The following is a 26,527-nucleotide window of genomic DNA, read 5'->3' as shown; positions in this document are numbered from 1 at the left end:
ACTCTCGTTAGCGATAAGGAGGCCTTGTGCTCGCGTCCTTTTTTAGCAACGGCGGCATATGCCGCGTGTGAGAAATCTCGTAAGGCAATGTCGCCAAGTCTTCAGCAGCTCTTGTTGCCAGGCCCTGGTGATATACATTCCTCTGGGGCACTGGATCACAACTGTGGCTGGTATCGCTCCACGGTCGCAAGCGATTGTGCTCATTGAAGTTCGAAATAAACGACATAAGGCATTTTTGGTGGTTGGATGCTTAAGTGTTTTCAGTGCTTCTGGCCTGCTACTTATTTACAAACGATAAATTGTTGAAGTACGTGATGATTGGCATAGTTCTGGATATTTGCAGTTGGACTGCACTTCCCGAAAACTGTAATATCATAATAGTTTGGGAAATGCCACGGCAGCGCATCCAAAGCACGGCAATGTCTGAATTGCTGAGTAGTCTGGCATGGCAAAGTAATGGACATGATAGTTGATCTCCATCCCACTTCAATTAGTGCTATATTCAAGCTGTTGCCATAATTGCGCTAATTCAAACTATACTATATTGCCTCCAGCCTATTGAACATGGTGAGATGCCCCGAACCAAAATCCTCACCTTCCGTTCGGGGTTTGATGCCTGGGCTAAGGATCAAACCCTATCCCTGAACATGAGCCTCATGACGGGAATTCATCATACTCACTGTGGACGTCCGTTTGAGTTTGTATTGTGAACTTAGACTTGAGGTTGTATCTCGAACGTTGACACCTGACTAGACAAAAATCCATGATCTAATGAGCAATCTTAACGATCCTTTTCACCTCTCACTAGCTAATGGCTGCCATGAGTGCGTGGTCTGGTCCCTTATTTCTTAAGATCCATCATTGACTGTTCGAGAATCAGCTTTTGTCTATTCCGATTGCGGTAGCCGTGCTGCTATTCAAGTCAAACTTCAAGAATGTCTGATACTGAGTTGGATCTAGGAACCAAGCCTCAGCAAGATGAGGTTATCCAGGAGCTGACAAGAACAATCTCCTTCAACGGCAAGTTGGAACAATACTGTCATTCACAGCCGCCAGAGACGAATTGTCAAACCCCATTCGGGGAAGATCGAATGCCAACCGTACGCACGGCAACAAGACGTATGTTTGAAGTTCGCACCCGTCGCGTCACGCGCTCGTCGAAGAGCAAGTATTTCTCAGCTGAAAGCTCAGTTGTATCGTTGCCACGGAGAGGAAGATCTATGGCATCATCATCTGCGCTCCGGAACAATGGGAATGGCGCCACCAGGTCCAGCCTACCCAACAAGCTTCGCGACTCTATCCCTCACAATCTCATCCTTCTCCTCGTCGGTCTGAACCCGGGGATCATGACAGGTGTCACAGGATGGGCTTATGCCCACCCCTCAAATCTTTACTGGAAATTGCTTCATTCTTCTGCTATCACGACGATTCGTCATCCGCCGAGCGACACCTATCGCCTCCCAGAACTTTATTCTGTTGGAAACACAAACATCGTTTCCCGCCCCACAAAGAACGGCAGTCAGCTTTCCCGTCAGGAAATGGATGATGGGGTCCCGATCCTTGAGCAGAAGGTTCGGGAGAAGAAGCCGGAGGCCGTGGCCATTGTTGGGAAGAGTATCTGGGAGAGCATATGGAGAGTGAGGAAAGGAAGGGCGATCCCGAAAGAAGAGTTTCACTATGGGTGGCAAGACGAAAGTGAGAATATGGGGAGGATAAATAGTCGAGTGGGAAATCAAGTGGAATGGAATGGCGCAAGAGTGTTTGTGACCACGACTACAAGCGGGTTGGCGGCTGGGATGAGCCCTGAGGAAAAACAAGCTATTTGGAATGTCCTTGGTAATTGGGTGAAGGAGAGGCGCGAGCAGAGGAAGAGCGTTGAAGAACAGTTATAAATATATAAATATATATGTTATCTGTTACTTACGCCATTTCGATGGCAGTAATACTACATTTCTGTACCGTTCCTACCGTAGTCACGAAGTCTTAGCTCGGAGGTCTAAAACCCTTACCAGACGAAGACGATTATAAAGAGGGAATTGTGAAAGATGAGGGGTCTTGTTCACGGATATTAGCATTTGCTCTTAGAAGGGCTCTAAATGGACTGAAAGCTGATATGGATCAGTCTTCTCGTGATGATGATTGCGAGGACGACAAATTACGGTAGAGGGAGAACAGCGCTTTGAGAGCTATAACAAACTTGCAGGGACACGACCAGTAACAATTGCCATATCTGTAAATGGGCAGATAGCAAATGTATTATCAGATGCGGCCATACCAATGAGAGGAAAATTGTCAAAAACAGCATTTTATCTTGCCTATGCCATTCGACGCCACTTGGAGACAGCTGTAGTGAGATGGATTACGATTTACTCAAAGAATTTCGACATACCGACGTTACTTAACAATAGTACAGGTACCTGTTATCTTCTAGAATCGGGCTGACTTCCTTTACCTCGCAGATCGTGGCTATCTGTTGCGTTGTATAGATCAAGTCTGCCACCAGCCACCATCAGCCAATCTGCAGCAACCTGTCCCATGACAATGTTCAGTCACCTAAGCCACGTACTCATACTTATATCTTGATATGTCTGGACCAATTTTAGTCTTAAGCTCTTGTGTTGCTGATAATTTTGATTCACATACAGCATCAGAGCGGATGTTCAGGAACCCCTGATGACTCCATCTGATTATATAGCCAGTTGTTTCCAGCAAGTGTTAACGACAGTAAAGCTTAGAAAACTTCATTTCTTATAGATCAAAATTGTTCAGGATTCAATGTCCAATCCATGAGGTTCTTTATACTTTGACCTTGTGACTAAGATTGTGCCACTTATTAAACACATTGTTAGGGTCATATTTCTCCTTGAGCATTTGAAGCTTTTTAGTGTTCTCTCCAAACAGTGCCTCTACAGGAACGTGTAAATCTTCGTTTAGGTTAGTCACGTATTTCCAGGATTCATGTGGGATACACTTACTAGCAAAGTCCGCATAATTAGCATATTTGCCGACGTCCGTTGTATTATACCTGCCGGATTCATTCTGAATGCGATTCGCTACCTTTTTTGACCATGCTCGCATTTCACTGTCGAAGGCTGAGTCATGCCATTTCGGAACTAATACTGCATTGTAATATCTTCCTCTGTTTGCATAGGCCATTGCTGAAGAGCCAACCTGGCAAACCTTGTCGCGGCCAATAATCTCAAACAATACTATTGATTCCGAACTTGCGGGTATTGTGTGACACATGTCTACAAAGTCATCATATATGCTTTGCACAAAGTTTGCATCTAGTGGCGCAAAAAAAGTTGCGGCACCTAATGCTCTACGGTGACCAGGTTCTACCATAGCATTCAGTATGCTATTCAACTTCCAATAAGGCATTTCGGTCGCTGTATTAACGATCGGTTCAAGTGATAAAAGCGGCTCGAATGTCTTCATGCCCTCCTCGGCTATACCATCGTAGAACACTATTGCCACAATAACAGGCTCTGTCAGAGGTGGTGGTGTCGAGACTCCAAATTCAATAGCCTTCTCTCCTCTCGTAGTCGTGGCAAGATTGTTAGCAAACTGAACAACGGCCGGCAGCCTATCGGGTGGAAATGCCAACACCCCTGCCCAGACAGGGTTCGGCTGAGCGTAAAGTCTGTAGGTAAATTCGACGGTAACACCAAAGTTCTGGCCAGCCCCTCTCACCGCCCAAAATAATTCTGAGTTCTCTTTCTCAGAAGCGGTGACAATGTTCCCATCCGCAAGTACAAGCTTAACACTTAGTAGATTATCGACCACTTGCCCGTATTTCCCGGTAAGCCATCCATGTCCACCACCAAGTGTCAGGCCGCCAATACCAGTGTGATTCACAGTGCCCCCGACAGTAGCTAGATCGTAATGGGCTGCAGCAACGTCGACATCCTCCCAGGTGGCTCCTCCTTGAGCAGTGAGCGTCTTATTGCTTGCGTCCACCACTACGCCTCGCATTTTAGAGAGATCGATAACAATTCCACCATCGATGGACGAAGATCCTGCCGCTGAGTGACCCCCACCGCATACTGCGATGTTAATTGAGTTTGCCTGAGCAAAGAGAACAGTCTTCGAGATATCCGCTGCAGATTCAGCGAGGAGTATCGCACCCTGTAAAGCTTCGTCAATGAACCTGTCAACAGCTAATAAGTTTAGGAAGCGCACCGCTTTCTTCTCGGCATAATTACTCCAACGCTTGAGATGTTCCGCATAACCCTCCGAGCTAGGAGACAGGAGTTTTGAATCTTTCAATTGACTGCTCAGGTCGTCGATCAAAGCGGGCTCGATTGTCATTGTTATGCAGATATTTGTCCAGAGTTATGTTTTCTCAAAATATTGCAAAATTCCTTGACGCGGTAGCGCTTTGCGAGAGGATGGCGGTGGCATTTATATATTCATTCTCTTCAGCTTACTGTCCCAAGTCTATCACTAGCAGCTTGCCGCTCATTTCCTAATGGGAATCAGAATATCGGCCCCCTACAAAAGTTATTTATTTTCGCTTACGGATCGATTCTCGCCTGAAGCTATAATCCCACGCATGTGAAGGCTCATCACGAGCGCGTGTTGACCGGGCAAACACATCTGAGTTTAGACATACCTTATATCGAAAACCTTAAACTTGACATGTGGAGCGAGGGTAAGTTTTTTAAGGCCCAGAAATACGCATACGGCTTCATAATTACACCCATAGATGCGTCATCCCCCTTTTCATAATTATGCCCGCAACTGAACGTAAATCACTTTTACAAGCAATATAAAATCTTAGATTATCATCGTAATTTTTCTTCTTGGCAGAATACTAGTTTTACCATGAATATAGTTGTCCAATAGCCAATGTCACTGCAGCCCGCGTCGCAGTATTTGTCCTATACACATGGCCGATCACAATGTGTCGATGACGAGAGGTTCCTGGAGATCGCTCAGAGCCGTAACTATCGACTTCCTTAACTTTTCCTGGCGCGCCAGTAAGATTTGCACCTAACTATTAACTTGTCATGGGCCAAATGCGATATATCGGGACAATATTATTTGTAGCTGAAGTGTCTGACTAAACATTTCGGTGATGAAGCTACTCGGGCATCAATCATAACGAGCGAATGATCAATTGTTAGAGTTTCCCACATGTCGAATCGTGGGTAAGTTAGTCTTTTTGAGCAAATAAATTAAAGTTTTCTAATGCGGATTATCAGCCAAGAGTGGATCTACGCTCATGCCTACGTAAGGCCGGGGGTTCTGACGACAGAGGATCGTCTTGGTGATAAGGGCCAAGATCGCGTCCTAAGCGTTATTAATTCAATAATACATAACTTACAATAATAATTTAGCATTCAAGTCAAAAGTCATTATGAGGCAGCGTTACTTGGAGTATCACATTAGTTTGTCCATGTGCTCCATCATGGGAGCACTCACGGTATAGAACGGAATCCATATATCTGTCAGTGTCAATCAACGGTATCGACTATCGAGTTGTGAGCTATGATGCCTAAAGTCAGAGGCCCTGTTAAACTTTAAAGAAAATCAGCTACGGGTTATAAGATAGTTAACTTGTATTAGCTGAAGGCCCTAATGCTAATTATAGACCGTCGACAATGCAGAACACAAAATATTTGCTATGTGACAGTAGTGCAGTTATTTAGCGTGACGTTTCGAGATTCTTAATATATGGTTGTTCAGGGTTTCATTCTCAACGGTCATCGATCCACGCGTTTGCTTTAAACGCGCATCCGGCCTCTCTGATATCCCAAATCAAAATCTATCAAGATGATGTTCTCAAACCTCCCCGACGATCCAATAATGCTGAGTGCAGGCAGGCGCTCGCAACCATTTTATCGAAGTACATTAAGTAATATCCAGCTGTGCGAGAGACAAAGTGCGACTCTACTTCAGAAGCGCAATTTGCTGATGCTGGAATTCGATATGGACAAAGAAGCCGAGGAAGGTCGGAAAGTGAGGGCCGACGAAATTTCGATGAATGATGAGGTACAAGGATGGATGAGGCAAACTACTGAGAGCTTCGACACAAATCCCCTATATTGGTTGGCAAACAAAGGATACAGTCATTTGCTAATTGCTGGCACGGCAAGATATTTCCTGGCAATTCCTGCGTCGTCAGTACCGTTGATATTCTGTGTTAATAGCAATCTCATTAGCGCAAACTGAACTTGACTCGGAGAGAAGACATCGAGGCACCGTGTGCCTGACATGGGCTAGGGGCGTTGAGACGATTATTGGAAGACGACTGACTAGATTGTACGGGATGTTATGTAACGTCGAAATATAAATTTACATCAGATTGTTATTGTATCTTGAACTTGATTTCACTTGATTTGACTTCGCTCGCAATTGACCGGAGTTGGCTTAGCTTCACTCGACTGCACCTCGGATTCGCCGTACAGCTCAGAGGTCGATTCAACTGAACTTGACTTAGGGTTGCAAGTGAAGTGAACTGAAGTTTACCCCCGTAATTGTAATCCTGTCATCACCTCAAAATTAGGAGAAACTCTAGAGTAGCCACTGGCAACGTGTTCCCGGAAAAGATCTAGACTGGCTTAAGCTGTGATTGAAACTCAAGGGTTGGCAATTTCTCCGAGTACCAGATTTGTCTAGTAGCCGGAGTCGAGCGTATTCTCACTACCACTTGAAACAGCAAAGGGTGGTTGCCATTAATGGACTAGTCTCAAAAGACGGAGATGAAGATGTGGGATCCGAAAGGAGAAATTAATCCCCTGAATATGCCTAGGTTCGACAGGGCGGAAAAGATACAACCTCGGTTCTGTTCCAACTTTTCATCTTAACAACTATCACATTGCAAAGAATTATGGATATAGGAGTCAGCTTGTCAGCGTGTACTCTGGCCATCAGCAGTTTGGTGCTGCGTATTATTGCTCCTTATTTCGTGCGATGGGTGAGTTTGCATTGCTTGGCCTCATTTACATCCTAAAGTATTGTTTGTGCTGAGTGATACCTATCAATCCTTGCAGCTCCCTCTTGGTCCACGGTTCACCCCTCTCATCTACACCAGCTCTGTCATCTATTTTACCACATTTGCATATGAGTTATGGCAGCACCAGCAAAAGTATCAGTATAATAATAGGAAATCGAGAAATTCAAGGCGCTTATCCATTTGCGGAATCATTTTGTTTGGCTGGTTTGATCCGCGGCATGTTCTGGCTACAGCGTTCAGCTTCGTCGTAAACCTACTCTGCCTTATAGTTTCGCTTGACTTCGTGTACCGAAGTCACATCTTCTATGATGGCAAGGAACTGTCGTTTTCCCGTGTAGGATATGTGGATAGCAGCAGTGCACGCATTGTTGTTCGTGCACCGTCAACCTTAACGATTCAGATTGAATATCGACAGGATAACCTTGACCAATGGATTCCCGTTCCCCTCTCCCCGGAGAGCTTGATAATGTCTTGACTTTCACTCTCACTTCATTCGATGAAAACGCTTCGTATGTTTACCGGACCAACGCCAGCCATTTGGGCTCCTTCCACACACCTATACGGAATCCAAAGCGTTGGGCAATGGTCACAACCAGCTGCATCAAGCCGTTCTACCCCTACAACCCTTTCGACCACTCCCTGCGAATCCGAGGTCTCGAGTATTTGTCTCAGTTCATCACTTTCCACAACGTCGATTTTGTCCTCTTCTTGGGCGATTTCATCTACATTGATCTGCCACATAGGTTCGGTTGGACAACAGACGATTATTATAGGGCCTACCGTCAGGTGTATAGCTCGCCCAGTTGGTCGTCGGAGCTCTTCGCACTACCGTGGCTCCATATCTATGACGACCACGAGATCACAAATGACTGGTCCGGAAACGAGACTGGCTTGTACCAAGACGCCATCCAACCGTACTTATACTACCACCATGCTGCTAATCCACCGCCTCTCCGGAAAGGTGCAACTTATTACTCGTTCAGGCGAGGAGATGTGTCTTTCTTTGTCACAGATACGCGAAGGTATAGATCTTCGTCTGCTATGGATGATGGGCCGGGAAAGACAATGCTGGGCGAAATGCAAAGACGGGACCTTGAGAAGTGGCTCGAGACAGACAACGGCTTGAAGGTCCTTGTCAGCGGTGTTCCTTTCACGCGGAATTGGAGAGGACCGGAGGCGAACGATAGCTGGGCAGGGTACTTATGGGAGAGGCAGCTCCTGCTCGAGAAAATGTGGGCAACCGAAGGAGTCGTGATTCTCAGCGGTGTCTGTGACCCAATTTAACAGTTACATGTGATGGCCTGTGGAGCTAACATTACTCACATAGGATCGACACGAGCATGCCACCACTGTGTTCCCGTCTCCTGACGGCACATCCAAAGTTATCGAGTTCTCGACCTCGCCACTGTGTCAGTTTTATCAGCCGTTTGACAGGCAGTAGCGCCAGGTCGAAAATACCGATGTGGCGATATATTCGCATCCACATGGCATATCCAAGTTCGGATCATTGACATTTGACACATCATCACCAGATATCTGGAAGCTGGGCTTCGAGTTAATAGTGAACGGTAAGAACGCGTGGAGTTACAACTGGACGCTCTCGAGGACTAAACAGTAGTGGCTGACACTACATAATATGAATGACCATAGACTATTGAACAGCGTTGGAATCAACAAGATCTAAGCTTTTTGGCCAAGGAATTCTACACTAGATGTCATATGACGATTTGGTGAAGTGACGGATATGCCTCGCGCTCGTCAGGAAATATAAGATTATCCGAAAGTCCGCTAGACGCCTGATAGTCACTGAAAGCAGTTTCTCAGGAAGGCGGAATAAATTCAGGTCTCTGAATTTTGGATCAGTTATCCGCAATAAATTTAGAGACTATTCCAAAATGATCGCAGCCTCTCAATCCCTGTAACCAAACTACCTCAACGAACACACTGAGTGTACTGTACTCTGGTTTCTGTAAAAAATTCCTATATACGATCTTTGGTGATATCCGGTTGGGAGTTTAACATTGATAACGAATGGTCACTAATGCTTTTATAAGCTTAACCAATGACTTGAGTATGAAAGATTGATGCTTTTCAATGCTCTTCCACCCTGAACGTCCCGGGGTACGGATAAATCCGGGAGTTCCGCAAAATTGAGTTGATTCAACGTCCAAGCGAGCCACGTGAGGAAATCTTGGCGCTGCGTATGGCTGGAAAGGGTTCAGAAGGTTGACCAACCTTGGCCGTGCGGCACACCACACTAGTAATGACTTCCCCCTATGCCAATACGTATTTATTGGTGTTGAAGAACATGCGAGGGAATGGCCGACAGAAGAGTGTGACTATTATCAACGAATACTTTGGCGAATCCATTACTGTTGGTCTCGATGGTTGTCAGTGCAGATGTGCTAAATTGGATAACGTTTGTATAAATTCAGACGCTGGATTCTGGCTGACAGAATCTGCCGTGCCGGTCTGAGGGAACAATTTGAACAGGCATCATTCGGATACCGTACACTCCAGGCACAATGAGTCTCGAGAAGAGACAGTGGTATTGGTGAGCAAGTTGTGACATATATCTACTAATGTTATGTGCTTGATGTATTTCACCTCTTCTGAACGGCGGGATCCTTCCTTAAATGCTACAAAACCGGTCCTGTACATATGCCGATGGACACTAAATGCGCTTGTAGATTACTAAACAGACAACTTGATCTCACTAGCAACTTCTCAAGTTAGACTCTAAACTCGGGAGCTGCGCATTGCTCCGACGACACCCGAACTTGACTGACTTGGTGAAAACTCTATTACTTTCAACAATTAACATAGACTTTTCATTGAGCACATGGCCTCAATTTTCCCCTTCAGTGGATTATACGTCTCTACGCTAGTGTACTGGAAAGTGATCGTAGATTATTTAAGTATGATGATAACGACCATCAAGCCGGGCAGCTGTTCTGGCTATAGAGGAGGCGTCCGAACTGGATTTTACGGATATGTCAGAACACAAGGACAATGTTGTCGCAGAGGCGGTACTGGTCTCTAGCTCTTCCCAGCTTTCTCAGGAAGGCAAGCAGACGGCTACGGTATCGGCTTGGAATGTCCTGGTTCAGGGCATCGCTTTGTTCTCGGATGGATACAATGTGCAAGTTATGGGATATATGCAAACTGTCATGGCTAAACTGTGAGATCTCTGAAATCTGTTATTTCGAACTCGTGGTATCAAGTACTTACACCGCGATGGCAGATACCCTAAGCAACTGACTTCGAACATCAAGACGCGTCTATCGAATTCGATCCTAGTAGGTGAGGTCATAGGAATGCTTTTGTTCGGGTTGTGCATCGACCGCTTCGGTCGAAGAGTCGGCATCATTGCTACGACGGCCTTTTTGGTGCTGGTAAGACACATGGGCACTTGGTGACCATGGATCCTAGCTGATATTCGACAGGGAATTATTCTTTCGACTGCCGCACATGGTAATACTGTAACGGGCATGTTTTGGATGATGATTGTGTCCCGCGGAGTCGCAGGGGTCGGGGCCGGTAGGTTCAATGTTTGGTCTGGATACACATCAATTTTACTGATGCGATCATAGGTGGTGAATATGCCGTCTGTACGGCTCAGGCTCTTGAATCTGCTGATAGTAGTGCCTCCTTACAAAAGCGACGTGGGTTTCTAGTAACTATCTCCACCAATCTTGCCATAGTCAGTGGATTTGTTGGCTCGAGCATTGTATCCCTGATTGTCATTGCGGCGTACGGAAACAAACCCAGTGAAGGAATATGGAGGGTCTGCTTTGGCATTGGAATCTTCGTGAGTGAAACTAATTTTGAAGTTTATAACTGTGACTCTCGGCTGACATGCTCGATAGCTTCCCTTGACTATATTCCTGGTCCGCATGAGCCTTCTTAACTCAAGCCAATATCAGAAGCATGCCATTCAACGCAGGGTTCCCTACATGTTGGCAATCCGCCGATACTGGCGCCCATTGCTCGGTTGTTCTCTGGCTTGGTTTCTATACGATTTTGTAGTGTACCCTTTTAACCTCCTTGCACCGACTCTGGTGAGTGGCTTCACCAAAAATCCGACGCTTCTGCAGAGTGTTGGCTGGAGTGCACTCATTAACTCCTTTGCTATACCCGGAGCTATCTTTGGCGGGTGGCTGACAGACCGCATTGGCCGCCGGCAAACTTACGCTGTTGGTTGGGCCATAGTCTGCGTCCTCGGATTTCTGATAGGTGGGTTGAGATTCCCGCTCGGCCATGTCTTCCCGCTATTCGTCGTACTCTACGGGTTTTTTCAAAGCTTTCTCTCTGTTGGTCCGGGCGATTGTAACTTTTTGGTTTCCTCGGAGTCCTTTCCGACGCCGTTGCGTGGCCACTTCCTTGGGTTTGCGGCAGCTGTTGGTAAGGCCGGTAGTGCAATTGGCACCACAGTCCTTACTATTGCTCTCAACTCATTCCAGAATCCGACGAAAGGCCAGCAAGTCCTCTTTTTCATTGGCAGTTCAATATCTGTCCTGGGAACATTGGTTGTTGTTTTCATGATTCCAAATGTAAGTCTAACTACTTGTCATCCCACAGACCTTTTGTTTGCTGACGCTTTCATATAGCATCCAGTGACGCTAGAAGAAGAGGATTCGAAGTTTAGAGCGTACCTGGAAGAGAATGGATACGACACCAGTGAAATGGGCTTGGTGGAAAAACATTAGAGGGATATGTTTGAACATTTTCTAGTGGAGCGTTAAAAATGTCACTTGACCCCTGAACTGCCAGGGTACATCAACACGGCGTAATCAGTCTCCAAACGTTCTGCTAAACAACATAAATTTGAAATACCTCTTAGTAAACACGCCTAGATTGATATAATCATCGATTGCTGGGCGTCATAATTTAATACTTCAGATGCCAGTCATTGTATACGAGTAGTCCCTGGCCTGCCAGATTCTTGAACTCCGGACTAGGAATATGCAAATTTGCGACATTGGCGGATGAGCGAGAAAGAAGAAACTGATATTGTGGAAATCCTGGTCATTTTGCTATCCGTTGTCCTGAGAAGAATGCAGCTCGAATGTAAACTGGTACGTCCGAGAGCGGCCCAACTGTGCCGTCGATCCCCTGAGATAAAAGTTTTGCTCCACTGTTTCCTCCTCTCCTTTTCTCTTCCACTTGTCCTTTCCTCGTTGTTTAGCGAATCCTTTTTGCAATACATCCTATTTGGTAGGATCCAGGGCCTTGAGCCATGACATTAGTGTTCGCTCTTCTTTCACCCTGAGGGTTCACTGGCTCACTGGACATTTGACTCATTGAATGGTAAAATATGGAACATCGACACCTGACAACGCCTCAGACGAATATTATTCTGACCGCGAAGAAATGACTGACAACAGTATGGGCAACATCCTATCCGGCGGCGACGCCGCCAATACCTCTGACAACGAGCTACGAGCAGTTGCCCCTTGGCTACAACAGTTCCTCCAGGCAGAACACGACGCGGCTCATACTCAACAACAGCAGACGTTGGGATAGTGGTATCCTCCTCGACATTGGCACTTTGCCATGCATCGACCGGATAAAAATCGCTTATTTTAAGCTCAAGGGTGACAGGGAGGTCACTGTGGGTGATGACGAATCCTTCTTGAATCAGATCCTAAGTATATCAGCTGATTAGCTCCACAAAGCAGATCTAATGTACCCACAAGTCTACGGTGTGAATCCTGTCGCCAGACTTCAATGAATGCTTCCTTTAGCTCACCAACCCATATGTGATCCTTGTGCGCAAGTGGACCATAATAGCCTAGTCTGAGGTTAGTTTCAAAGGTTTCAGCAAGGCTCTGTGCCATTGCTACCTTCTCCGCGTCCACTCCTGCGATATCCGTATACTCAGCATCAGGATTTTTAAATGGTGGGATTCTTTAAAGCATATCAACATGAACACGTTAACACGCATACCTTCGATCCACACATCCTTGTCTTCCAGAAGCTTGTCATATGTCTCACTAGTCCCAACTTCAATAGCAATCACCAGTTGATCAGTGCCAGCCATAGTTGTGTAAGCGTTTTAATCAACCCCTGAATATTTTCTACTGTATGCGGACTCCGCGTAGATAGATAGTCCTCAACGTATGTAAAGATTTTGTATCGATCCAGTGCGCTGCTCCTTTATGGATACGGCCTGGGCAAGTTAGCACTGTCACGGTCAGGGTGACACTATTGTAGGCTAACGATGGGTACCTATAATAACGAATATGGTTAGTTATGTATTAAACAGTGAAAGACGACAGACCTCTGATCCTCTGACATGCCTTCTGCCAATTTTAGTCTACAAAAGGCATCGTCCAGCTGCAAAAACTCTTCATAAGGCATTTGGACATCTAGTCGCTGCTCTGGAGTGTCCTCCTTTAGAAGAGTTTTCGTGTCCGTAACTGACATCTCTTTTGAAATATCCGCTAGCCGAATGGGTTCCGCATCAGTGTCCGCTTTAAAGGGTTTTCCGTGAACATGTGCCTGGCCGCTGACCAGATTACCGTTGTTGGGCGGTGTGTTGATCTTCCGCATGAGACGTACTGCAGGATCGTCCACTGCTTTTCTCTTGTCTGTCATGGAATCTCCCCCGGGCTTTCTCTCAGCTTGGCTGGCTGGAATCGTTACCAAGTCGTGATCGGCGCCACGTTGCGTGAGGCTCGGCTGCTGCTCGCTGATTGAGAAACGTGCCCTCGAGCAACATCCATGACATTTGTGAAGCCTGATTGTGATGCTACAAATGCGGTGGGGAGTTAACGGTTGGGTAGGATGGTTCCGACGCAGACTGGCTCTATTTGAGTCTGGCGGATATTTGAATTTTGACCAACGAAACCTCTCACGTACGATGACAAAGCGGCCACAACTGAGACGATATTCTCGCAATTTTCCACCTTTCTGTGGTGTCCTTGGGGTGCCAGTCACCACACATGCCCAAATGTACCGGCTAAGGAAATGGACAAACGATCCCCAATCAGCTATCGGTAGGCGAGCCTCACATAGTGTGGCGCCGATCGTGGCATTCTCGGGTCAAACCCGAGTTACCCTGCTCGTTGTCGGCTGGATGCTGCAATTGTCACAACGCTCGCTAGCATTGGAGACTTGCTGGCACTCAATAGTTTAGACTTGGCAATAGGGGGACAACCGTAAACCACTAACCGAAGCGTGTGGATTCAGGATTGGATCAAAACCAGGTCATTTTGCAAGGTTTGGAATATAGCAAGGCCCTATTATTCAACCCGGGTTGAATAGGCGTTCCCCATCTACTTAACGACCATTCGGGAGGACGAAATAAACTGATCTTATGCGTATTCGTCTACTCATCGCTAGTCTCAATATATTATTGGCAGCAGCAATATACAAGCATCGAACGATTTTACGCGGGCAATCAACAACGCCGCGGACAATCCACAACGACATTTAGAATGCCTTGCCCTCAGAAATGACGGTCAGTGCGCTGCAATGCATATGAATCTCTTAAACCATTATCGGAGCAGTGTCCTAGGTTCTACTGGGGCACCATTTGGTTTTATTTCATGGTCATGCACATGGTGAGCATATTTAGTGAATGCAGCAAGAAGACCCAGTAATAATGATAGCCGACAATGTGGCGCACGAAGGTTGATGTTCTTGCCTATACGGGTTTCTCGGCAAGAAGTCCTGCGGTTGTCCGGGAACAATACGGATTGTTTCTATTGGCTACTACACCTGTAGCGGGCCAAGCAAAATACGCATCTGTTTCTTGACTAATGAGTACTGCACCGGGTTGATCGATTACATATGTACGGTTAATTAGGCCTGGCCGGCAACGCCATCAATGTTTCGTCGCGGACGCGGCGCTACTTGGCAATGCTTGAATTTCAGAATCACATAAAAGCTTAACCATCCTCTTATCGTAAGAATGACGGAAATGTGTTTCGAACTTGGAAATCACAATAGTAGACTGCGGATCGCGATTGAGCAGAGCTTTTGCGTTTCGAGATTTGATCAGTGGTGTGGCATATGTGTCTTTGTAGTGGAAATTGTATTGGAGAATATGCACCGACGCCGATCAGTCTATGCCAAGGCTGTCGCAGTCTAGACCATTAAACACTCCTCTCAGGAAGCAACAACACGTGAGGTCGATCGACTAATCATGTCATATTCTGTTTTTATGCCGGAACACGATTAGTCCACTATGGTGGACGGGCGGCAAGTGCGTCACAAGAAGATCGATCTAGCTCTGTGACTTGTGAAATGGGTTGGGAGTGCGGAGATGATAAGGCATCCGGCGTTGCATTAGAGATTAGGGTTCAGGACTCCGTAATTACGACTAACTGCTTTTTATTCGTATTCGTAAAATCATTATTCGTGTCCAGCCCCGTTAAAAATAAAGCAGGTAGAATGACAAAAATTAGCAACATGGAAGTGAATAAATTTCAGAACCAAATTTGTGAAGAACTGGGAGCAGATTTATGGACATTGTCGTTGACGCGATTTTAAAAAAGAAAAGCGTGACAGTCAAGATGCAGAATGTTAACCGAAAGTGGGGCAGGCAAATTAATCCAGAGTCGCTCATCCAATCATGTAATTTCCATGCCACCGTGGTTGATAATACGAGTCTTATGTTTACGTACAATCCATCACATTTGGACCCACACGTTGTCAATGCAGCAGCTCCCCAACGGACTGAAAATCGGCGCATGACCACGTACGGCGAATCGGCGATAACGCAGCTCTGATTTTCTGCGTCCAATCTGCATATGCCGGCCACTACTTGCTTGAATCTGTCAGTTCTTTGGCCTAAACTAGATTTTTAAACATGTTTCAGGGCTCCATGCATAACACTAGGTTTTAGTACCAAGAGCAAATTAATATAATGTTCGCCTATTCCCACCCACGATTTAAATTATATGCCAACAATGTTCCGTAATAATGAATGGTCTTGACGATTTTCGTCATCAGAATAATATATATCTCGCTGTTAATCATACCAATATCGGGCACGTCATTTGATGAATACGAAAGTGATAGCGGACTTGGCAGAAGTTGTCGGCGAATACTAATCTTATCTTCAAAAACCTTGAAGATTCTCATCTCGGCCAAGAATTGCTTTCAATTGCTTATCTTTGCTAAGATAAATGTATCCGGTGCAGGTTAATTTTACCGCGCAGACCATCAAATCCTTATCAAACTCGAGAAGTAGGTGCTGCTGTCACAATCGGATCTCCATGTAGAAGGGTGCATGGGCCACAGATAACACATCACAGATAGTAACGCAATTGGCCCATCCGTCCACATCAAAACGCACAGTTCAACACACAGAGCTTTGAACAGGTGGTCCATGACCTCTTTCCAATATGCAATGACCAGCGTTTGATAACATGTTTTCAGGTTATCTGTTTAACCGCCGCAGCGCAAGTGCCGCCAAGGACCAAGCACTCAGGCGCAAGCCTAAGACTTTTATATCTATTAGACCAAGATCGAGATTCAAAGGCTTGTCTTTCCATGGGCGCTAATTATTACACGTGATGTAGGTTATTATTAGGTTCCATCGATGATGCCAAGTAGTCAATGCAAATAGTCTTGTCGAATAAGCGGCTTCTTTGTTAAGTGCGGGTATCTTCAAGACGATTAGATAAGGTTTCCGTTGAAGTAACTTCCAGCCCCAAACTTAAAATTTGAACGTAAACCATCAATGCGACCCACATTAGGTGGCCAAATGTCGCAATCTCCAAGACCTAATCGTGTTATCAAGGTTAGCTATCGGCCATTGTCCCACAGCCGCTGCAATTTGTGGAGGCAAGAGTTTTGCTAATGGAGCTCAGGATATATAAAGGCCTATGTGGTAGGCATTATTCTTTTGTGATATTGCCAGCGACCACTTCTCTTTCGTTCTGCGATTTACTCAAGATTCAATATGGCTGTGTGGCCGTTCAATAGAAATGAAGTCACAATGGAGATGATCGAACGGGATCCAACATGCGACCCTTATTACGATCCTCCGGGTTGGACACCTCCTATGTGGAGAACAAAGCTGTCATTTTTCTGGGAATCCATAGCTAAGCCTCCCGGTGAGCGTCGTTATGTGAATAAATTAGATAGAGGGCTATTGTTCTATCTCATGTTGTCCTATTTTATTAAAGCTTTGGACCAAAAAAACATTAACAATGCTTACGTCAGTGGCATGAAAAAGGCGGTAAGTGTTCCCTGAATCCGAGATTTAGCTTATGTCTTGACTGATAACCTCAATAGCTTGATCTGGACGGCAACCAATATAACTATTTCACTACAATGTTTAACTGTGGTTATCTTGTTGGATCAATTCCATCCCAGATCTCCCTTAGTTTCGCTCGGCCTTCAATCATGATTCCTGGTTGCGAGCTGTTCTGGTCGATTTTGGTGTTTGCACAATGTCGAGCAAGCTCAGATAAATATCTTTACGCCTGTCGCTTCCTCCAAGGATTTGCTGAAAGTATTTGCTTCCCGACGATGATGATGATTATCGGATCGTGGTACAAACCAGAGGAGATTGCAAAGAGAGTCGTTATTTGGGACATGACTTCAACCATTGCCTCAATGTTCTCGGGTTACCTTCAAACCGCCATTTACGTTAATCTCAACGGAGTAGGTGGTTTCGCTGGCTGGCAATGGCTCTTCATTATTGATGGTGTTATATCACTTCCAATTGCTCTATTTGGCTTCTTTGCCATCCCTGATTTCCCGACCACTACACGCGCCTTATGGCTCACTGATCGCGACAAAGAATACAGTATCAGAAGAATGACCGAGGTTGGCAAGAAAGGTCCAAAGAAGATGTCTGTAAAACGATTCTTCAATATTCTTTTCGGTTGGCGATTCTGGGCCTTCATCACACCTTATGCTGCATATATTACCGGAGCAGGTTCATATATGAATCTTTGGCTGATGGCGGAAAATTACAGTGTTCCAATGATCAACATCCTTCCAACGATTGGTAACGCAATTGCTTTGGTGTCCGCCTATTTATTTGCTATATTGTCTGACATCACCCGTTGGAGATGGCAGTTGACCATTGTAGCCTTACTTCCATACCTTTTCGGAAATCTAGTTCTTGCAATTTGGAATGTTCCTTTCGGATGGAAATTTGCTGCGAATCTTGTGCCAAGCGTTGGACAGCCTTTCTTCTCATTATTCATGGCATGGATCTCTGACATATTCCAAGACGATACAGAAATCAGAGGATATCTTCCAGCCATTGGCAACGCTATTTGGTATGCGCAATATGCCTGGTTCCCTGTGGTTGCGTTCCCGGCTCAAAAAGCACCACATTATCCATGGGGTTATTGGGCAGCACTGGGGTTGACTATACTGAATATTATTAGCGTTTACACCTGCTATTTGGCACACATGTGGGATGTCAAACGTAAAGGTCAAGTAATTAATAAGTACGGTTTGTATGTTGACAGAGAAGAACTTGTGGATTATGATCAGAGTTCATTGAGCTATGTCAAGGGTGGATATATCGGTGAGGGCGTCGAAGAAGTTGGAGCTCTGGACATTGAACGTGACTCTGATCTTGTAATGAAGGAAAAATGATTAGAGGATAGGAGATGTCGCGGCACATGTAATTTGTTTTGTATTATGTAGCTTGAATGCAGAAATCTAACATAATTGGTCCAATGTTATTATTGTTGGTAGGCTTCATCCAAGTGATGGCATGCACTGATGCGGAACTCGACGCATGGATATGGTTATGTGTAATCTGAAAATGCTGAAATAATATAAGCAAGCAAGCGAATATGACGGCAAAATTTGTGAACCCTGACATTTGATTGTAGTAGTCAACTAAAGATATTTTTCAGCTCAAACGAAAACCGTCGCCAGGAGGCCGCTGTAAACTGACCCATTAATTGCTCTTAACGGAAAGAATTATAGGTCATCAAAAGTTGGCTTTCAGTAACGTTTCTGGTGACCTCACCAAATCCGACAACACTCTCGACTTAAGCTGCAGCCACGTTGATTTCGGACACGAGTACATGGCGCTTGTGTCTAGATCCTCGAGTCAAAGTTGATTTGCTTTTAGCTAAGCTGGAAGATGTTCAGGGTTCAGGGGTTTAGGGTTTAGCAACCCTCAATTTTTTAGATACGGATTAAGTTCCGATGCGGCCACAGACCCTTTAGCTCTGAACTCTATTGCCTACACTATGCCATACATATACGCAGTGTGTCAAATTTTTACTTCTAATGTGGCTAACCGTAGTAACCGACCATATTTTATCGTTCTTCTTGGATAAGGTGGCTTGTGCGGTTGGCATCTGTCATGTCACAACAGCATGGGGGTATCGACTAGCTAGGCGCCATACACGATTAATATCGACACATCCGCTGCCAGCTAGAGCCGTGAGTTGCAGACATATGCATGTCAATATAAGATTCCTACTTTCATCATGAAGCTTAATCACCTCCGACATAAGGTCTGCTTGTCGATCTCGCGATCTCTCAGCATATCGTGCCTTTAAAAGGTTGAACATGTCACAGGCACGCTCAAACATGTTGATAGCCAACATCGTCAGTGTATGAACATGTTCGATAATCACTCTACGAGCGACATTATCTGCAAGGATGTCGCTGTCTGTCATAAAGCTATCCACCTAGATTTATCTTCCCCAAAATGAGAAGAGTGTCCTAGGCCTACTTTAATTCAACGATCACCTATCATAATCGCCTTTCAGCAACATAAGCCAACGCATAGTCTTCGCGTTCATACTGTGCCGCCGAACACCTAATACATCCCGTGCGTCACTGAACAATCGTTCAACTCCTACCTCCGCGGATGGGACAGGGAGATAGTCACGAACCGCCGCCGCCATGAGAGGAAACTCACACGCATTCATTTTCCACCACTTTAACACCCACTCTGGGTCCCCATCTTCAATCAAGTGATGTGACCAATTCACAGGTTGAGAATCTAAGTACCGGTCAATATCCGACATGAACGTCCCTTGAAATGGCTGGACCGTTTGGAGTGTCCGCCAAATGGTCTCCGACATCCCTGGTGGACGTTCCGGACTCGATGGGACGACGAGGTTGAAGGGATACTGTTTCTTCAAGAAATCCCGTACTTGAGAGGCGATTAATAGTGCGTCGGCGTTGCTCATTTGCGCCTCAAGACAAGAAGTCTTAATACGCGGGTCAAGAACGGAGGCCACGTAATAGAGAATTTTGTCATCCATCATGCGCGCAAACTTGTTCATCTTCCGAATTCCTCCTTCGACAGCGTCACGGATGTCCGCATTTACCCCTTCAAAATCTCCTTTTGCTCCTTTAATATCATCCAACAAATCATCCAGGTGCCAGTATATGGGTAAGCTCTCGACGATCGTGGGACAAGCTTTCGAAACCATGTTGGTGTGATTCCAAAACGGCTTGAGGACCTTCTCGACCTGCTGTAGAGTCAACCATTCATTCTCACTAGGTTGTAGAACCTGAACATCAGTGTGCGTCCGGATAAATTGGGTGAGTTCCATCCGAAGCCGAATTGCATCCGAAATCATCAAGTAAGTGGAGTTCCAGCGATTGTCAATATCATAGCGGATTTGCTTGCCCGGTGACACCTCTCTCCAGTCCTGGCGCCGGTGTGGGCTGCGAGCAATCCATAAAACAAGAAGGCGGATCTTAACAATAGCGCCCTTTGTTGTATGAACGAAGGTAAAAGCCTGGTTTTTCTGCGCGGCCATCTCATCCAGCATGGCCTTCGCTTCTCTTACGGAGCCCGCTTTCAGCGTCGCCAAAACATCCTTACAAATAAGATTGATGATGTGTGCCAGGCAGGGGATGAAACTCTGTCGTCCACGAAATCGCATCAGGGGTTTCATCCGAAACGGCTCGTCTTGATCATCATACCATTTCAGAAGTTCGGTGTGAAGCGCATCGCAGAGGGTCCCATTATTCCCGGCATTATCGCCAGTGATCGTCAAGAGTTTCGGAGGGTGCCCAACTCTTCAAGCATTGTCAGAACTATATCCGCCAAGTTCTCGCCTGAATGCGGCCCAATGATCTCAGTAAATTCCAGCAGTTTCTCCCGCTTGTCAAATCGCGGTGTGATCCAATGACCAATCACACCAAGAATCGCTACCTGATTTTCGGATGTCCAGATATCAAGAGAAAGCGCAACCGTCCGGCAACTCTCTGCCAGTTCTTGCTTCAGGCGGTTCCTACCTTCAACAAACTTATTTTGAACCCGGTTACACAGGGTGTCGGCGGTCTTGATAGGAAGATCCGCCTCGCTGGCTTGGAATATGGCCTTAAAGGCGGGATGCTCGACAACGGTGAAGGGCTGTCGCGTTTGAACGACCCATTGAACAAGCGCTTGCTCCATATCCAGCTTAGAGGGACGAATGAATTGGTCCAACGACATAATCTTTTCAGTAAAGGATGCCACTGACCCGGACTTGATGCGGTGTCTCGTCTGAAGATGTGTCAACAGATTGGAGGTGGATCCGTGGCGTGCAGAGTCCGTTGACGACCAGCTGCACCGCTTGCACACGAGCAGCCGGTCGTTCCTTTCGGGCCACCCTTCCGGCTCCAGATTGTCACCCAGAAATGCTCGAGTGTCCAGCTACTATAGGACTTGTCCTTCCTTCTTTTGGGTGCCTCAGAACCGCAAAGATCACTGGCCACGTCCAAGGATGCTAATGTCGCAGGATTCAACCGAGGTGGCGACGAGTTCAGAACCTGTGACGGTCTCAAATGGCGAAGGGCTACTAGATGGGGTCGACTCGGTTCCTAGAGAGAGAACGTGAGTCTCTGGTTCTGAAGATTCTTCCACCGACTGTACTGGAAGGAGACTGTCTATTCCATTATCCAATGCGTAGTAGTCACGACGAGGAACATTTCGAGTTGTACGTTGGGATGGATTCTGAAGAGAAGCCATTCTACGACACGGTTGAATCCCTCAAGCCTATCTCAATCGCCTGGAAGATCCACTATTATCTCTGGCTCGAAATTAAACAGATGGAAAAGTGAGGACAAAGACGATGTTTTTTGAGTCATTCTAGGTGTTTGTTGGAGGTTGAGTTCTCGTGGTAGTCGCAACAAAGCTGGAATATGACCTATAATAAATTTGGTCCCAACGTTCCTCGAAGCCGAACACTCAGGGTAAACAAACACGACTTTTCCACATCAGAAATCTGCTATGTTGTTTATGAAGCGCGTTTTACGTGTCAATCGACCTGATGATTAATATTGCCAAATTTGGCGGGAGACTGACCACATTTGATCGAGTTATACAGCTTGAGATAGAAGTTGATTGTTGAGAGGAGATATGAAAATATATATAATGAGCTTAACCTGGCGGTTAAAGTGGACCTAGGTTTTTGTACAGTTGATTCTGTGTCAGAAATCCGTCTGAGGAACTCGGAAATGCTTCCTGTCACCGGTTACAGCCTTGATAATACCTTTTTCCCTGACAGAGAACATGCGCTTACATTTCTTCAGGTACAATGAAACAAAGAGAAGACAGAACAATGTCTGCTGTTTGTATGCTCTGTATGATACTAGAAATTAATACATACACTAGTTCTACACGGTAACTGTGTATCACGCTAACCTGATTTGGTTACCTCGGAAAGAAATATGAATAATATGAATAATATTGTGCGAATATGAATATGGGTCATATTCGCGCGAATAAAATTATTCCTATATTCATATTCGCACCTAAACCCATATTCGCATTCCTTTATTCCTTTCGGAGCTCTAGTTACCCCTGCATATACATGCATAAATATTTAGTCTTTCTTACAGTTCCTGTTCCCATAGCTCTCTACTGAGAGTTTTTTCGTCTTGACGACAAAGTTAAGTACCTTGGCCACTTCGATATGAGGTTTCCATCTGGCTGTGTCACCATCGGTTGCCGGGGTTTGCCCCTACTTTTGCATTGAAATAGAAAGTATTCTGCAGATCACTGATTTAGGCTTGAAGGTTGCTGTGTATTGCCAGCCCTGGAATGGTAATTATATATCTGTCTCGGCCAACAACAATAAATCCATAGTAGGATACTAGATTTTCACTCCAGTAGAAAGAGATAAAATAGTATTCTACTTTTAATACATTTTGTTACGGATATGTAAGACAGATCAAAAATATGACCCATGAATCCTGTTCATGCCCATGGGAATTGGCCCTGGAAACGGATTCGACAATGCATAGAGCTCCAGGAATGCATCTTAAGTTCCTGGAAAGCGACTGCTAATTCCCCGAACCGTTGCTAATCCAGGGAACACATCTCGAGTCCCCAGCTTCTCTGCCCGAGTTCCTGGAGAGTGATTGCTAATTCCCCGAACCGTTGGTATGTACATCAACTTCACTCCGGCGTCGCTACACATCTGTTCTTAAGCACTCCGTATGATGAAAAGATGCATTGTCCATTACTAGCACAGATTTGGGCTCTGGCCACCTCCCGCAGTGATGAAGCAGCTGTTCAATAAAATCTTCAAATATCGATGCATCAGTGGATCCCTGGAAGACACGCGCAAGAACAATATCGTCCTGAGCATACGCTGGCAGGATTTGATATCGTTGTTCACGACGAAACCGAGAGGTCAGCACTGGTGTTACTCCAACAGGGGACCAAGCTGTACGCCTAAATCCAATCCGCTTATCGCATCCTGACTCATCAATATAAATAAGGTGGTATGAACGAAAATCTGACAGGTTGTGGAGATAGTAGTCCCGCAGATCCACATTAGGGCTGTTGGGCGACCCGACGGGGCCGCTTTGTTAGACCATCCCACAGATTTAAGTGCCCTCCTAATACTGGCAGTTGACACTAAACCGCTGAATTCATCCCACAGGAATACTACCATTTCCTCTAGGTAAAGATCTGGTTTTTCGAGGAGATGCTCACGAAGCGCATCTAACATAGGCGGGGTCACTGTCCGCGGTCGGCCGGCACCATTTGGAGGTGCCTTGACACTGCCGAAACATCGCAGGTTCGAACGAATGAGTCGGATGCTGCGCTCACTACAGCCGGCTACATCAGCCATTTAGGCAGTAGTCAATGACTTGCTTAAGATCATGTCTCGAATGAGCTCATGCTGAGATGCTGCCAGATTTGGCGCCATTTGAAACACCTAAGCAGCTTCTGCAAGCCTAGCTGTGGAAGAATTGAGATCAGAAGTTCTGCAGGGGGGTGGTGGACTGGTGCCTGTATGTAATGCGATGTCAATGTAAATAATCGAAAGTTCCAGAATAAAACATGGCGGGTAATGCCAAGGCACTAAATTTCTGGAAGTGGGGTGATTGAGGCGGAAGGCCTTTGTGAATAGCTGGGAGAGCGGTTGGTCTCACAATGGAAATAATGATTAATGCTGAAATTTATTAAGATTACCGTAGTCCTCATCACAGGCGGTGGGTTCACCTTTTAGAGTCGGTGGGGCGACTCGTGTTTGCTGCAAGTGAAAACTATACCAGCGGTATCCCCGAGTCCGCCTATCCTATCCCACCAGAGTGCTATGTCTCTTTCGAATCCACTTAGTTACTTGTTCTAATTTCTCTTGCAATAATATACAGAGTCTATCAGCCCTTTTTTTGAACCTTCTGGGCTTCCTATTTGGCAGAATTACTACTCCAAGTTTATACACCAACCGCCTCTCTTGCTTGGTGCCATGTCTTCACTGCAACTGGTCACCCTGATAGTGCATGACTATGCTCCAGCTATGTCCTTCTTTATTGACAAACTCGGGTTTGCTCTGGTTGAGGATAAACCGTCATTTGCAACAGACGGCCGCCCAAAGCGGTGGGTTGTTGTCCGTCCACCAGGCAGCCTACCCCAAACAGGGATTCTACTAGCTCGAGCCGATAGTCCTGAACAGTGTGCTACTGTGGGCCGACAGTTTGCTGGCCGTGTAGGTCTATTCTGGCGTGTTGATGATTTTCAAGCGACCTACAATCGGCTTTGTAGTCACGGTATTCAGTTTACAACAGAGCCCAGGGTTGAAGAATATGGAAATGTCGCGGTGTTTTTAGATATCGCGGGAAATAAGTGGGACCTTCTTGGGCCGTGTGGAGAAATCTAAGCTGGTAATCGCAACATTTATTGTCAAAACTAGATTAAAGCGGGCATCAAACATAGGATTTTTGAACGATGGCCAAACCATGAAACATGCAAGCAATAGGTTAGGATGATTGCCCGGTTGAAATTATATCAAAAGATGAGTGTTGAGCATTATGATGGTCCGAAGTTGAAAATAACAGTAACAATAAGAAAAAGAAAAACCGTAAACGGCGGTTAACATATCAAACACGGTGGGGTCAACGGCTACCCCTCCAAAAGCACCTCCCTGAAATCATAGCTGGGTAACTTTAACACTGGCCTTCATGAACAATCACGACTTCAAAAATGAATAAATCAACAATTGTGTTGTATTGTATACCGCTGAAATCGATGGGGTGGTGTTCTATTGGGCTTTCAAATGCCTGTTGAACCTGCAGGTGATTTTATCTTGTACAGAGGCTGTGCATAATTTTTTGACCAGGTGTTTATTATTGGAAAAGCTTACGTGTTTGCCTAGATGTGAGTCATAGTCACGTGAAATACTGGAAGTACGCGTGCTGCAGCACGCTGCGGCCGTGAAACGAGGAGAAGTAAGGCACACGTAAGTTAACGTATGTAACCCGCTAAAAGTATGGAGTGACTAATCTAGGACAACTTGGTGTTGGTGTCATTTTGGTCCAGAGATTGTTATTCAGACGAAATGTGCTTTAAATTTCCATTCAACTTGCCCTTCCGCCAGATAAGTATTAGCGTCATCTCCTACACAGAGGTGAGTAGTTAAGACTTTCTTTCCTTTGTCCTTCGTTGCTGGGTACCTGGTACACAAGGAAGTGCCATAATTGTGCGCTAAGAGGAGCGCAGAGGTTTTATTATCTCCGGGTTGGGACTAGAAACTCAAATAGGGAGGAAATGGCGTTCTATCGTATTTGTGGTATGTACATGTATTCAGTATTCTCTACTTCCTATATCTGTGAGAATTTCTCCTGAACCTGCCTAATAAGATGCTCTAGTTGGTCACCAGCATCAAGGAAATCTTCAACATCTTTTAAGATGAAGTCGTCCAGTCCAAGGATTTCGATCTGGAATCTTATTTGAGAAACCAGGCGACATATTCTTAAAGCTGAGCTGAGGTTATAAATGGAGCATTTGGTAAGGCGTTTCTCGATTAAACAGTCCTCCTCCACGGGTATCTGATCATTCTTGAGAGAAGAGTCGAGTCCGCCTTCCCTAAATATGTAAGCTGTGGTTCAGGGGGCTGAACCATGTCCGACTGTCCGACTGCTCCATAGTAATGAGCCGCATAAAGGCAGGGTAAGAGGCACTTGTGGTTCAGGGTCGTGGTTCAGTATAGTAAACGATGTCCGACTGATGTCCGACTGTTACCCTGACGCGGTCCGACTGCTGACTAAGGTCCGACTGTGCATAACTGCACCGGCGCCGGGTTCAGGGTTCAGGGTTCAGGGTTCAGGGTTTCAGGGTTTCAGGGTTTCAGGGTTCAGGGTTCAGGGTTCAGGGTTTCAGGGTTCAGGGTT

At 45.7% G+C, this 26,527-nt stretch overlaps 9 protein-coding genes across 9 annotated transcripts; 5 read left to right on the top strand and 4 right to left on the bottom strand.

Moving 5' to 3' along the window:
• The first annotated feature begins 625 nt into the window (after positions 1–625).
• On the top strand, positions 626–1,960 carry V1513DRAFT_451964 (uracil-DNA glycosylase-like protein). Its single transcript, XM_066899050.1, has one exon. It carries the CDS (start codon positions 936–938, stop codon positions 1,890–1,892), a length of 957 nt encoding a protein of 318 aa, XP_066751297.1. The 5' UTR covers positions 626–935; the 3' UTR covers positions 1,893–1,960.
• Positions 1,961–2,619: 659 nt separating this feature from the next.
• Positions 2,620–4,573, bottom strand: V1513DRAFT_233502 (fad binding domain protein). Its single transcript, XM_066894422.1, has 4 exons — positions 4,522–4,573; positions 4,183–4,468; positions 2,976–4,128; positions 2,620–2,924 (listed from the first exon to the last, which is right to left on the bottom strand). The coding sequence occupies exons 2-4, from the start codon at positions 4,309–4,311 to the stop codon at positions 2,797–2,799; spliced, it is 1,410 nt and encodes a 469-aa protein (XP_066751296.1). The 5' UTR covers positions 4,312–4,468; positions 4,522–4,573; the 3' UTR covers positions 2,620–2,796.
• A 2,262-nt stretch (positions 4,574–6,835) lies between these two features.
• On the top strand, positions 6,836–8,579 carry V1513DRAFT_460503 (PhoD-like phosphatase-domain-containing protein; the record flags this gene model as incomplete). Its single annotated transcript, XM_066899836.1, has 6 exons — positions 6,836–6,922; positions 6,999–7,072; positions 7,202–7,400; positions 7,421–8,227; positions 8,289–8,342; positions 8,403–8,579. 6 exons carry the CDS (start codon positions 6,836–6,838, stop codon positions 8,577–8,579), a joined length of 1,398 nt encoding a protein of 465 aa, XP_066751295.1.
• Positions 8,580–9,786: 1,207 nt separating this feature from the next.
• Positions 9,787–12,057, top strand: V1513DRAFT_451953 (major facilitator superfamily domain-containing protein). Its single transcript, XM_066899049.1, has 6 exons — positions 9,787–10,142; positions 10,206–10,356; positions 10,408–10,501; positions 10,555–10,772; positions 10,831–11,514; positions 11,572–12,057. Exons 1-6 carry the CDS (start codon positions 9,955–9,957, stop codon positions 11,668–11,670), a joined length of 1,434 nt encoding a protein of 477 aa, XP_066751294.1. The 5' UTR covers positions 9,787–9,954; the 3' UTR covers positions 11,671–12,057.
• Positions 12,058–12,361: 304 nt separating this feature from the next.
• Positions 12,362–13,390, bottom strand: V1513DRAFT_460501 (uncharacterized protein; the record flags this gene model as incomplete). The annotated part of the gene is made up of 7 exons (XM_066899835.1): positions 12,362–12,389; positions 12,478–12,608; positions 12,658–12,821; positions 12,842–12,957; positions 13,029–13,055; positions 13,082–13,192; positions 13,245–13,390. The coding sequence occupies 7 exons, from the start codon at positions 13,388–13,390 to the stop codon at positions 12,362–12,364; spliced, it is 723 nt and encodes a 240-aa protein (XP_066751293.1).
• Positions 13,391–16,913: 3,523 nt separating this feature from the next.
• V1513DRAFT_460500 (major facilitator superfamily domain-containing protein) lies at positions 16,914–18,535 on the top strand (the record flags this gene model as incomplete). The annotated part of the gene is made up of 2 exons (XM_066899834.1): positions 16,914–17,156; positions 17,213–18,535. 2 exons carry the CDS (start codon positions 16,914–16,916, stop codon positions 18,533–18,535), a joined length of 1,566 nt encoding a protein of 521 aa, XP_066751292.1.
• A 594-nt stretch (positions 18,536–19,129) lies between these two features.
• Positions 19,130–20,845, bottom strand: V1513DRAFT_433660 (ribonuclease H-like domain-containing protein; the record flags this gene model as incomplete). The annotated part of the gene is made up of 5 exons (XM_066896447.1): positions 19,130–19,141; positions 19,195–19,254; positions 19,303–19,582; positions 19,856–20,781; positions 20,843–20,845. 5 exons carry the CDS (start codon positions 20,843–20,845, stop codon positions 19,130–19,132), a joined length of 1,281 nt encoding a protein of 426 aa, XP_066751291.1.
• Positions 20,846–21,209: 364 nt separating this feature from the next.
• Positions 21,210–21,512, bottom strand: V1513DRAFT_362256 (uncharacterized protein; the record flags this gene model as incomplete). Its single annotated transcript, XM_066894737.1, has 1 exon — positions 21,210–21,512. A coding segment is annotated over one exon (303 nt), but the record flags the coding sequence as incomplete, so codon positions are not given.
• Positions 21,513–24,418: 2,906 nt separating this feature from the next.
• On the top strand, positions 24,419–25,210 carry V1513DRAFT_451938 (Glyoxalase/Bleomycin resistance protein/Dihydroxybiphenyl dioxygenase). Its single transcript, XM_066899048.1, has one exon. It carries the CDS (start codon positions 24,607–24,609, stop codon positions 25,015–25,017), a length of 411 nt encoding a protein of 136 aa, XP_066751289.1. The 5' UTR covers positions 24,419–24,606; the 3' UTR covers positions 25,018–25,210.
• Positions 25,211–26,527: the final 1,317 nt, after the last annotated feature.

The sequence above is a fragment of the Lipomyces chichibuensis genome, assembly GCF_038497645.1.
Source record: "Lipomyces chichibuensis strain CBS 12929 unplaced genomic scaffold V1513scaffold_44, whole genome shotgun sequence".
NCBI lineage: Eukaryota > Fungi > Ascomycota > Lipomycetes > Lipomycetales > Lipomycetaceae > Lipomyces > Lipomyces chichibuensis.
The sequence above is the reverse complement of the archived record's forward strand: the minus strand, read 5'-3'. Positions and strand labels throughout refer to the sequence as shown.